This window comes from Myotis myotis, unplaced genomic scaffold, assembly GCF_014108235.1.
Source record: "Myotis myotis isolate mMyoMyo1 unplaced genomic scaffold, mMyoMyo1.p scaffold_m19_p_4, whole genome shotgun sequence".
In the NCBI taxonomy this organism is placed as follows: domain Eukaryota; kingdom Metazoa; phylum Chordata; class Mammalia; order Chiroptera; family Vespertilionidae; genus Myotis; species Myotis myotis.
Genome location: NW_023416346.1, coordinates 52386787 through 52400549, shown reverse-complemented (window position 1 = coordinate 52400549; position 13763 = coordinate 52386787). Strand labels below are relative to the sequence as shown.

General features: G+C 33.0%; 1 protein-coding gene across 5 annotated transcripts in view; it reads left to right on the top strand.

Annotated features, from left to right (window-relative positions):
* The window catches only part of COL4A5 (collagen type IV alpha 5 chain), a 328420-nt gene that overhangs the window by 277984 nt on the left and 36673 nt on the right, over window positions 1-13763 (top strand). For 2 of the 5 annotated variants that reach the window (XM_036305694.1, XM_036305698.1), the window contains exons 38-44: window positions 274-354; window positions 1169-1267; window positions 1788-1838; window positions 3073-3258; window positions 5124-5132; window positions 9166-9174; window positions 12507-12640. In XM_036305694.1, the coding sequence (XP_036161587.1) occupies window positions 274-354; window positions 1169-1267; window positions 1788-1838; window positions 3073-3258; window positions 5124-5132; window positions 9166-9174; window positions 12507-12640 (569 nt within the window). The remainder of the gene's footprint in view (window positions 1-273; window positions 355-1168; window positions 1268-1787; window positions 1839-3072; window positions 3259-5123; window positions 5133-9165; window positions 9175-12506; window positions 12641-13763) is intronic. The other 3 variants (XM_036305696.1, XM_036305695.1, XM_036305697.1) reach the window with 3 other exon arrangements.

Sequence of the window (13763 nt, the reverse complement as noted above, 5' to 3'; positions counted from 1 at the left end):
TTTTGATATAGCTATACAATGGACTCCTGCCAGTTCTACTAGTTAAATATGGTGGTAATTATTTTTATTATGAATATATAATAATTAAAGCCTCTGGATAAAGAAATTTAAATTGTAAATTTATTAAAAGAACCATCAAACACCAGCATCTTTGGGGGTTTTCTTTCTATTCCTCACTGTTTCTATGCTAATACTATAAATTGTAAATTTGAGTTGTAGCTTTCAAAGAAATGTAGTTTTTCTTTTTTTATTAAACCGAACTCTTTACTTTAGGAACCCCCGGCCTTCCTGGATCAAAAGGTATTACGGGTCCTCCTGGGAACCCTGGACTTCCAGGAGAACCTGGTCCTATAGGTAAGCATAAAAAGGGGGTTTGATATTCTGTAAAACTAAGCCTCATGTTCATTTTGGGAAAGTCAAATCATTTCAGGGAGCTGTGAACATTTTCAAGACAAGGAAATGGTGATCATTCACTTAGCAATGTTTGTTAGGTACAAAGTGAACAACTCAATAAAAATTACATTAAATTGCCCAGCCAGTGTTGCTCAGTGGTTGAGCATCGACCCATGTACCAAGAGGTCACTGGTTTGATTCCATGTATGCAGGAGGCAGCCTATGTTGTTCTATTGATGTTCTATTTTTCTCTCCCTCTCTCTTCTTTTCTCTCTAAATCAACTATAAATATTTTTTAAATTACATAAAATTGTTGTCATGGGACCTTATTTTTCAGGCTCACTTTTTCCAGGGAGAGTTATTTCAAGTATCCTATAACAGATAGAAAATCTGATTTGTTTTTACAATGGCAAGGAGTAATGCTTTTATTTGTTTACTAAATTATAAAGCAAATCACTTTCCTTGGCCCAATATAAGGCCTATAATGTGTCCTAGCCCCACACCTTATTTTCTTGGATAGTCTAAAACTAGATTAAAATGAGAAACTGAAACATTTTGGGTAGTGAGTAAATGATAAAACTATTTCTTATTCACATTACTTACCCTTTATTTTTTAAGCTTCTTTTTCATAATATTTTATAAATTTAAAGGAGTATTTCAGAGGTTCTTTTGTTTTTTGGATAGAATTATTTAAAGCTAGTATGGAAAAAAATGGGAATATGGAAGAAAAGGGGAATTGGGAAAATAGATGTAACCTTCCCAGTATGTTATTTAGGTGGTGGAGGTCGTCCTGGGCCACCAGGGCCTCCAGGTGAAAAAGGCAAACCAGGTCAAGATGGTATTCCTGGACCAGCTGGACAGAAGGGTGAACCAGGTACTGTATTTTTTCATTGTTTTTAATTTTCTAATTTCCCCCTTTTGTTTACCTTAACTTTTGCCTTTGTTTTTTACCCACAATGAAATTATATCTTCTTTCTTACCCTCTAAGCTACCACAAGTTCCCATTGTAATTATATTCCATTCTATCCTGAGAATGTGACCTCACATTTATCCATCAACTTGTTTCTCTCTTATGAAAAACATAACTTTTCTTGCCCCATTTTTTGTGTCAAGAAGTTACCCAACTTTTAACAAGTTCTTTGAATGAGCTCATTTTATTATGCAATCTATGTTCCATTTATATGAATATATATATATATATAGTCACAAATAGAATATATGTATATATAATTTTCTGATGTTGGGATTATAGTTCTCCTGTTGGAAATAAACTTCTGCATGGTTTATATAATATACATTGTAGCAGTTAATAAAAACCTAAGTAATTAGAAGATAATTTGTCTTGTTTCAGTTATTATTATCTCTTTGAGAGTTGTTGGTTTATCCTCTGACAGGCCAACCAGGCGTTGGAATCCCAGGACCCCCTGGACTCCCAGGACTTTCTGGTAAACTTTAATAAAACATGCTAAATAAGTCCATAAATAGAGAATATTCTATAGTACATTTATTTTTCCATCTCTACAATTTATTGTTATAAAATGTGCAAAAAACCCCAGAAAACTCAAAGCTAGAGTTACATCTTAAAGCAGTTCTTAACAATTTAGTATGAGGATTTGTACTATAGAAAAATGTGTTCTTCAGGAAATTTACATGTAGATATCTTTTCATTAACTTCATAAATAAATGCTGAGGAAATGATAAAGAAAGAAAACAAACTTGTAGGAAGAGGTAGATTTCACTAAATTTTTAAAAGAGTTTTAAACACTCTCTTACCCCCATGGAAACAAAACCAAGTTAATATAAGGAAACTGTAGAAATACATTCTAATAATAAAAATGTCACTGGAAAACTCCATGTTAATATACATTTTGCATTTTGTATGAGTATGTGTGCACACACATCTACCTTCACTCACATGTTTTTACTCTCATTGTAAGCACCATGTAGTTAACTGAGTGATTGAATGTGTGTACAGATTATATATATATATATATATATATATATATATATATATATATTCTCAAATGACCATTTCCTATTTTTATGGAGACATTTTTAAAACCACAGACATCTCCTAGAAATTCCAAGATCCTTCCAATGATCTCAACATAAAAGTTATGACTTTAATGTGCCACTGATATGTTGCTCTCTGTCATGTTGGTGGTATAGAAAAAATGTTGAGCACAGTTTGTCTAGATTGTGATTTTTAAATATTGGATAGATTGGTCTTTGAGGGCACATAGATACCATTGAAGATCTGTATCTTCCTAGAGTCTCAAACTTAGTCTCAAAACATTTGTTTTAGAAATTCCTCCAGCCATCTCTAACCTATTCTTGCAGATACTTTATACTTTTCTATTTATTTCTATTTTTTTCCTCACAGCTACTGGTCATATGATGATTGCTTTATGTCCTAATTCAAAGGGTATCTTTAAGGATGCAAGCTATTATTGTTTTTCTATTGCTATGTGTACTCTAGTAAACACTTCTAATAATAGATAAGTATATTTAATAGGATGCATGGGATTTTTAAATGTGTTGGGGATTTGGGGAGAGATAGAAATAACCCTAGTATATTCTATTACTTGTTCTAATAAATGTGAATAGCTTTAGCCCTATAGGCAAGCCTAATATTCAATATCATTTAATGTGTTCTCTAATGTCATTTTGCTTTTGTAGGTCAAAAGGGTGATGGAGGATTACCTGGCATTCCAGGAAACCCTGGCCTTCCAGGTCCAAAGGGTGAACCAGGCTATCCCGGTTTCCCTGGTGTGCAGGGTCCCCCAGGCCCTCCTGGTTCTCCAGGTCCAGCTCTACAGGGCCCTAAAGGCAACCCTGGGCTCCAAGGTCCACCTGGGAGACCAGGTATGTACATGAGTAGTAGGGGAATGGTCTATTTATTAGTCCATTTATTTCATTTTGCTGGCAAGTTATTCAGTCTTTAGAACATTAGAATCTATAATTGAAGAACTTCTTATAAGTAAATAGTTTGGTTTATACTTTGCTTCATCCATTTTTGTGGCATATAATATTTTTTTCAGTAATGCCTTTTATAATTTTCTTAGAGTTGAACTAAAACAAACCCATGTAGAGGAAAAAGAAAATAGTGATTTTTTAGTATTTTTATTAAATGTAAAGCTATACTGATAACCTGCCAGCAAAATGCCATCTGCATTTTTAATGTGAGCTTCTCAGCATGTCATCACAGAAATCATTTTAGTGATCACTCAGTAGATGCTTGTGGTCCATACCAAAGTGTTGCTATGGTTCTGTCATATGATCAGCAAATGTCACCAAACAGAATAAAAAAATTTTATCTTCTCTATGAACTAGGCAATCCAATTTTTCTTCAACATCACAGCATGATTAAATTGAATAGTAATCTCTTCATACCAGCTTCATGTCTATACTTCATTTATCGTCTGTTAACTGCTCTAGTAGTCTCAATTTTGCATCAAATGTTCACTTTTCATTTTGTGTCTGTGCTGTGTCATTTCATTTTACTAAGTTTGGAAATGCTCATTTTCATCCTGAATTAATGTTGCTGAGCCAAATCACTGGTGATAGATTATTAACAGATATTTGAGACTTGATATGCAATTTTTATATTTCTGGTAATCAAAAACTTGGATTTCATTGATTTAAAAGATATGAGAAATCTAAGGAAAAATCTTGTCTTTTTTTTCTCTTAAAGTCTTGACTCCTTTTGACTATTTTTAAAAGTGAAAATTTTAATTTAAGTTACCATAAACTCTGAAGTAATTGGAGTTACCTTAAATAAAATATGTTCTAAAAATATAAACTTATTAGGATCATATACTTTGTTCAGAGGATACTTTTATTTTTTTATTTTTTATCCCAGATTTATTGAAATACAATTGACATACAACATTATGTAACTTTAAGGTGTTCAATGTAATAAATCCATATGTGTATATAACTCAAAATGATTACCATAAGTTATTTAACACATCCATCACCTCACAAAAAAATTGTAATTATGTGAAGATCATTTTCAAAACCAGTTTTTATCTGATTTGATTTGGATGTTTGTAGAGGGTGTTATTTAAAGCTTTACCTTAATTTTCTATTGAAGAAAACCAGTGACACTCCCTCAGCCATGTTAACTCTCTTGCATGTAACGTAAAGTATTGACACAACACCTTGGTGGTTATGCATGCAATAATTCAATAAACCAAGCTATTTCCTGTTTTATATTTTAATCAGCACTGTGGTTATTGTTCTTACTAGTAATGGAGCTCACTGTTGAGCATTACTTTGAAATATATCAACATAAAGACATTAGTCACAAAAGCTTTTTTAAAAAATACTATTTCTAAAGAAATAATAATGAGAGTAGTTGAATGAAGCACACCTGATGAGTGTTTGTGACTTTTTGAATTCTTATAAACTACAAACTAAAATTGAGCTTTAAACCCAAATTTTCTCAGAATTGATTATTTTTGTCTGAGCTTATAGTAATGATTATTTAAAAAATGTTTTTTGGCCTTTCAAAATATGTCACATGTGCTGTTTTCATTTATTGGTGATAATTTGGTTTATTTACAGATGCATGAAAATGAACTTTCAGAGTATTTTTTATTTGAATTAAAATTTAACTTGAAAGAAGTTAGTATAATGCTTTAGTTTCTTGATATCTCTAACAATGTTGATATTTTTCCTTTCATAATGATGATCTTGGGCCTTGGTGAACTTTGATCCCTATCCAGGTCCTACAGGTTAGCTCCTTAACTCTAAAGTAGTAACTGCATGAAGTTTGAAACTTTTAAAATATTTATGTGTATACTTATATACATATCTATATCTTTATCTGTATCTATACCTAAATCTATATCTATATCTATCCATACATATCTGTAGATAATGTCTTCAAGTGTCTAAATATATTTTAAGAGTGTATATGCCAATTCAGTTCTTACATGTTTATCTATCTCTGAAAGGAGTCAGGAAAGTGCAGTTGTTTATGTCTATTGGCAGAACCCAAACTTACTTGATTAAATAACTAATTTAACATTTTAAAATGCATATAATTGTTTCATTTTAGTTGAAAATGTGTAGTACACAAAAGTATATTTTATAATATTTTACCTTTAACCTTTAGAATAGAGTGTATTTCTAACTTTTGCCTCATATCTGTTAATGCAAATGAAATTGAACTCTCCTTCAAAAAGGCATTCTTTTTAAAACAATAATATGCATCAGAGATCCTGCAAATATGCAGTTCTTGGTTTGCCATACCTCTTGTAATTTTTCAAATGATCCCATCTTCATTTTTGAGGTTGTCACAAAGTTCTAAATTCTACTATTATGAAAATGAATTACTAGGCACAGAGTAAAAATTAAATCAACTCAACCTGCACAGATTAGAAGCCTCTTAATCTTATTTCATCATACACATACACATATACACAGTACACATCAAAGAACAGTTACCAAGTGCTGTCCAATGAACCATTTCTGATTCATAGTGAAGGACGCTCACCTAATCAGGAATAAAAAGCACACACAAAAATATTGGAGTGTGGTCATTACTTTCACGATAAGTAATCCTTTAAAAAGTTTCTAAGAGGGAACTAAAAGGAGAAAAAGTGTCCTCCCAAGTTCTGTTTATTGGGGATGGTGGGAAATTCTGGCTTCTTATTAATTTAAAATTCATAAATGTTAAAGTTGTTTTTTAGGAAGCCAACTATCTCTATTTGAATTGATTCTCTAGTTTAGTATTCTGCCCCTAAAATTTTTATTCTTATAGAACCATATAATATTCTATCTGGAAGGGACCTAACTTTTACATTTGTCAGAAAGATATTATTCACCAGTCACTTGTTAGTGATGGGAAGACATATTTTATTCAAAACTATTGCAATAGGGGAGAGAAACTGTTAAAACTTACCTCAGCAGCCCTAGCTGGTTTGGCTCGATGAATAGAGCATTGGCCTGCAGATTGAGGGGTCCCAAGTTTGATTCTAGTCAAGGGCACATGCCCAGGTTGTGGCTGGATCCGCAGTAGGGGGCATGCAGGAAGCAACCAATTAATCATTCTCTCTCATCATTGATGTTTATATCTCTCCCTCTCCCTCTCTGAAAATCAATAAATATATATTTAAAACACACACACACACACACAAATGCGCGCGCGCGCCTCAACAGACCAAGGACAGGGGCAAGGATGAGGCCTAGTTGAGAAGAGGGCTCATAGAAGTTTAGTCAATCAAGTGGTCTTTGTTATATATGAGAAAACAGAGGTCCAAAGAGGTTAAGAAGCTTGCTTAAGGTCATAGCTGGGAATCTGACTTAGGGCTCCCCAGTGCTCAGTTTAGTCTCTATTCTACTAATAACACATATCATCCTTCCACAAAGGTAGTTGTATGGCCTGATGCTTATGATATGGTCTCTTTTTCTAGTTATAAACATAAGTGGTGGAGCAAAACTGCTCAGTCATTTTAGGAGACCTTGACATAGCAGACTGAACCCTGCCTCCACTTTCTTGTTTACTATTACTTCATGATCCCCATCAACCCCTACCAATTGGTTTGTTATTCCTAAATGGATGTCACCAAAATATTAAGGCAGGTGCCTGCTATTTAAATATCACCAAGATAAAGAGAAGACTAGGGTATACTTTGAAATAATTTTGAGTACTTCTCTGTCTGACTTGCATAAAAATCTGCTGCCTTGATCACTTCCAAGCTTTACTATCAGCTAGAAGAAAATTGCTTTCTTGTGAAGCATTAGAATATTTTCAAAGAAAAAAAAGCAGCCTCATTACTTTAAAACTTATTTACCCAATGTACTATAAATTACATAGCTATTGTAAACTGGTATCTGCAATGTTCTGTTTGCAACAGTTGAAAAATGCAACATTAAATGGAGGCTGGATTTAAAATTTACCAATCAATTCACCAGTTTATCTTACTTATTATGAATTATCACAGTACTTCATTTTTTAAAAAATTTTGCTTTGTTTTTCAGTTAAGCTTTGTTAGATCATTGATAAATAATGGATTGAGAGCCTCATGTAGAAAATTGATTTGGCATACAACTCATTAAAATGTTACCTTTTATGTATTAACATCTTAGAAGTTTTGCTATGATATGTTCTGAAGTTTCCCTTGATATTTACTCAGACCAAAATACTATATATTTCAATGATATATTTTTCTAAGAGTTTTTGTTAATGGTTCTTCTATACCAAGCACATGTATAAAATGCCTTTACTCAAACTTTGAATTATCTTAGGCAGGTATTCTAACTTATTTAACTAATCGTTTAGCCAGACTTTGCTCAAAACATTGTCTTGCTGTGTATGGTGTAGAAACCATTTAAACAAAATCTGGTTTTTAGCCTTCTGAATTTCAAATTATAAAGTGCTTTAAAAGTTTTATTTTTAGGCAGCAATGGTAACATGTTATATTTATATGACATGTTACCATTTATATCGCATAATGTACTTTTACTATAAGCTCCTAGAGGGCAGAGTTTGGGTCTGGCTACTCTTTGTGTTCCCTGTAAGTACCTTGCATATGGCAGATACCAGGTTGATATGTTAAAAATAGAATCTTTAAAACAACTCTGCAAGGGAGTTTAGGGCAGATATTACTATTTCCATGATGTGGATGAGAAGACAACTTAGAGAAATTAAATTGCCCCAAATCCCATCATTTAAGTGGCAGAGCCAAGAATAAATTCCATGTCTTCTAATTCCTAGGATTCAGTGCTTTAGCACAATTTATTTTCCCTGCTTACCTCAGTGCCTATAAATCATAGCAGGACTTGTAAGAAAAGTAAATTGTTTATAGTCAATTAACATTAACCAAGAATAGTCCTATCTGTTGCCTTTTTATCTTTTTATTTAATGATTCTTCTTTTAATAGTTAATGGCTTGATTTAATATGTCCATTGAATAATAATAAAGGAAATGTGGTATTTTCTATAGTTTTGAGTGGGATATTGCATGACAATATATTTAAAAGTATCTATTCACTGATGATCTTCACATATTTTAAAAATTTGACTCTTTATTTTCAAGTTCAATGGTGAGCAAATATATATTGGCTTTTTGTCTTTGAGTAACTTATAGCAAATAATAATGCAAAGAAGAAAGCCTCTTGATGAATTATGAAAAAAGATCAGAATGTGGCTCATCGAATGATTTTCAAAAAAGATAAACACAAGCATAGCTGGTAATGGCCATTGTATACAAGTGTTTTAATCTGTATATTTAGTTGCCTATGATCTTTGTATTTTAGTCTGATGAGGCCTTTAAATTAATTCTATCTCCTTGGGCCAATCTGAATATATCAAGAAATTTGCACCTTGTGTTTTTACTAAAATTGCAGAAACCAAGATAAACATTTATCCAAAAGTATCCTTTTGTGAAAGGAGTGAAAAGTTATCAGTGAAATGGTACTATTTTGCTAACTTTAATGTTTTGAAATGCTAACTTTTGGAAAGCCACAGTAGCAGTGTTAACATGATGTTTTCAGTAGAATTTTCCATTTTGGGGATTAATAAAAACTAGCATCTTATTTCCTTGAATAATCTCTATTTGAAAATGTCTGGATCTCTATACTCCAGTATGGTTCTGTTTGTATACTGAATACACTGTGGAAATAATAAATGCTGCCAGAGAGGAGAATTGTTTAACTTGTGCTATAATGTGAACCACTTCTAACTCAATCTTATTTTGTACTGTGTGATGTCTGATACTGCTAACATCGATCTTTGGGCTTTGGTGAACTCTGATCTTCCCAGGTTTTCAAGGTTAGACTCTTCACTGGTCAATTCTTTTTTTTTTAATGCTTTGCATGTATGATAAGAAAAATTCACTTTTTTGCTGTAATTCAAAAGTCATTGAAGATTGCTATTATGCTCAAATACTACCTGCTATGGTATTTAACATTTTGATGAAGGTAATGTGACTTGTTTATAGTCAAGTTTCAAATGACTTTAGGTCTTTGTGGTTTCAAGTATTTATATTTATAAAAGGCAATCTGTACATAAAACATGTTTAATTTTAAATTGAAATGCACTTATTTTTATCTTTAAGACTACATTAAGATATTTAGGGAAGCAGCCCATTTGTAATCTCTATACATTGATTTTATTTTCTTAAATTTTTGTTGCCTGAGATTGACCCGTGTTTTCATTACTATTTATAGTAAGAGGAGAGGGTAACTGTTGATTGCTGTTAAAAATAAAATGTATATGCCCCTTGTGTCATTAGCAAATCATTAAATTAAATTAAATTTGAGGGACTCTAGAGCAACAGGTCTGAATTAGTAGCAAATAAATTTCCCAACATTTAGTTTTAGTTGCAAAAAGAGCATTGCCCATAACAAGTATAGTCCTTTTCAAATGATAACAATGTTCTGATTACTTTTCAGACTGGGGAAGAAGGTCATAAAAGACTCATTTTTCCCTATCTTAATCTTACCTTGTTGTTGTTAGACTGATTCGCAAATTGTTTATTTTTATCTTAATAAAAACTAATTTTATACCTGATTTCTAGACCAAACTATATATTATAGATGAAAACAATTTTGCTTAGAAGTCCTATGTAGGGAGTTTAGACTCAATGGTTGTTTATGTTTGTTTGTTTGTTTGTTTGTTTGTTTGTTTAAGTGTAAAGCACTCTAACCCTTTCTTTATGTTTGGGAAGGGAATTTCTGAGTGTGTCTGTCTGGTTGCCTAGCTAGGGTGACTATATGATTTAAAATGTTAAAAGATAAAACAATTATTGTATCGTTGTGGACCTTTTTCCTATCTCATGTACCAGATAGTGTTATAGTGTGAAAACACATAGAAATAGCTGAATGATTTAAAATGAGTTCATATTTTAAAGATATAATTATAGTAATAATAATAATAATTTTAAAAATTCTTACATAATTCTTACTCTGTGCCAGGCACTGTGTTAAGTAATTTATATGTATTATCTTATTTAATCCTTGGAACATCATGATAAAGTATGCTGTTCCTACTATAAAGTAAGAATTTCCATTTTTTTAAATTAAATTTATTGGGGTGACGTTGGTTAATAAGAATATATAGGTTTCAAGTATACATTTCTATGCTACATGATTTCCATATAACATTGTGTGCTCACCACCCAACGTCAAATCATCTTCTGTAACCATATATTTAGCCCCCTTTACCCTTTACACCCTCTATTCCCTTCCCTCTGGTAATCAGCATAGTGTTGTCTGTGTCTATGAGTTTCAGTTTTATATCTCACATATGAGGGAAATCATATGGTTCTTAAATTTTTCTGACTAACTTACTTTGCTTAGCTTAATATTTTCAAAGTTCATCCATAAAGAAGATTGATACATATATATAAAATAATTTCCATTTTAAATAAAATTATGGCCAAGGAGATTAATAAACTCGTTAAGATCAAACAGCTAATGATTAATGGAGCTGGGATTCAAACCCAGCAATCTAGCTTCAAAGTCCAGCATTTTTAATCTAGATGCCATGCTGCCTTGTTAGCATGTAGCCATTGATTCTGGGTCTTACGAGTATAGGAAAGAGAAGTAAGCTCCAAATTTTATTTCCAATAAAAAATGACCCTTTTTAAAAGATGGCAACTAGATTTATGTTGTTTATCACTTAGTAGTGTATACATATGTTGAATTACAATGTTGTACACCTGAAACTTATGTAATATTGTATGCCAATTTTACCTCAATCAAAAGGATAACACTTTGTCCAAATGTAAGCATGTACATGATACTTCCTACATATCTTCATTTTTTTGTTGAAACTAATGAAAAACTAAAATTACTAGAGGAGAGAGAAGGTATAAGTGCTAACTACTGGCTGTTTATTATTTAGGGCTTTATAATTATTTTCTTAATGCAGGACTACTTAATCTCAGCCACTGCTTAGCACTCTGCAAGCAAGTAACAGCTATTTCCCACTCTGTGATGAAAAATGTTTCTATTGATAATATCTCCTTGGTTGCTTTATTTAGAAAGGGAAGTTAAAACATAAAGAAAAGAGCTTAGCAAAATTCCATTTTTAATTATTTTATTTATTCACAAGAAATATGCAGCATTCTCATTTTTCTTTAGAAACATTTAAAATGTAAAGAATATGAAAACATTGTTAGAATAAATTGAAAGGTACTATGTTGATAATTAATTTCTGACACTTTAAAATATTCCCGTGTATTAAGCTTGTCACTAAAATGAAATTTAAAAGTTTGCTTAAATAACTATCTTAATTGCATAGTAATAAAAGTTGAATAAAAGTAATTGCCTATGAGTAAAGCAATTTGATTTTAACCACATTGAGACAGGTAACTTGAATCCCTAATTGCCCTTGGCAGTGATCCTGAAAAAGTGGTTCAGAAGAACCAACAACTGTAGCTATAGGGCACTTGTTTTTGTACAGGGAACTTGCTAGAATGCAAATTCTTGGACTCTTGCTAGAATCCAAAACTTTTGGGATGATCCCAGGAATCTGTTTTAACAATCCTTCCTAGAGATTCTGATGCATGTTTCAATTTGTGAACAGTGCCCCATGTGGTGTCTGTTTCCTTTGACTTAAATCAAACAAGAATTACAGAAGTAATTTTATTATAATGTTCTGAGTTCTTTCTTTAGATATGAGTGTACTGTATTTAATATATAATAAAATGCAAATTAAAACTGTCTGCAAACCAGTGTTAATAATAAAAATAGCCTGGCCCAATTTACATTAGAGAGTCAGCATAAACCTATATATTTTAATACTGGAGGCCCAGCATGAACAAAATCCTGTGCTAGTAGCTCGCTTCGGCTTGCCTCAACTGGCTGCCCTGCCCATTGCCACTAGTGGCTCGCTGCCCCGCCCTCCACTGCTCATAGGTCTCTGCCACTTTTGGCCCTCCACCGCTTGTAGCTCTCGGCCGCTGGTAGCTCACACCCCGCCCTACCCGCCGCAAGAGCCTCTGCTGGTTTTGTCATTATGGTGTTATGGCCATGGGCCTTTTATAATATAGATAGTCGGGATTTTATCTGCAAACTAATACGATTTAGTTGGCTGATGTTTTAAAAGCCTAACTTTTATACTATGCTGACATGTGATCATTGTTGTGAATTATCAAGGTCTACCAGGTCCAGAAGGTCCCCCTGGTCTCCCTGGAAATGGGGGTATTAAAGGAGAGAGAGGAAACCCAGGTCAACCTGGGCAACCTGGTTTACCTGGTTTGAAAGGAGATCAAGGACCACCAGGGCTCCAGGTAAGAAATAAGAGTAGATATTTGATGAGAAAGGGATGTGAGTGGTTGCAATGATAATTCCAAGGTGCATTATTTTAATTAGCATTTACTGGTCAAGCCTCTATGCATGGTTCAGTGGTGAATTACAAAGAAAGGAAAAGGCATGTGTTTTTTACTTTTATTTTATATATTTTTTTTATTGCTTAAAGTATTACAGAGGGTATTACATATGTGTCCTTTTCCCAGCCCCTGCCCTTGACAATCCCCTGGCCTCCCCCACCCCCCAGTGTCTTATGTCCATTGGTTATGCTTATATGCATGCATACAAGTCCTTCGGTTGATCTCTTGCCTCCCTCCCTCCTGCCCCCCAACCATCCCCGGCCTTCCTGCTGCAGTTTGACAATCTGTTTGAGGCAGCTCTGCCTCTGTATCTATTATTGTTCAAAAGTTTATAATGGTCTCTATTATCCATGAATGAGTGAGATCACGTGGTATTTTTCCTTCATTGACTGGCTTATATCTTCTTCCAACTAAAGGGACTTTGCCACCTAATAGATAAAGTGTTCTTCAAAAGATTCTTTACTTGGAGTCTTTGGTATGTATAGTACTTACAAGTAGATTTAGGAAACCTGCGTTTCAGTGAAAACAAATTTATAAAAGGAGACATATATATTGGAGCATTGAATGTAGAGGATTACACTCAGAACAGTGAAAGCAAATTTATAAAAGGAGACATATATATTGGAGCATTGCATGTAGAAGATTACACTCATAGAGAAGTAATTATGGTGAGTTGGGATATTTTAGACTATGAAATTAGGTGGTTTTAGGGTCAAATTTTCACTCCACTGCATACTTCTGCATTGTGTATATGGGAAAGGCAGATATATACTTTGAGTTTCTCTCCTTACCTGCAAAAAGAAGAGAGTAATAGCATATCCCCACATCCGTACTCATGTTTTCCACCTTGGTTTAAGTCAGTGGTTCTCAACCTCCCTAATGCCGCAACCCTTTAATACAGTTCCTCATGTTGTGGTGACCCCCAACCATAAAATTATTTTCGTTGCTACTTCATAACTGTAATTTTGCTACTGTTATGAATCGTAATGTAAATATCTGATATGCAGGATGTATTTTCATTGTT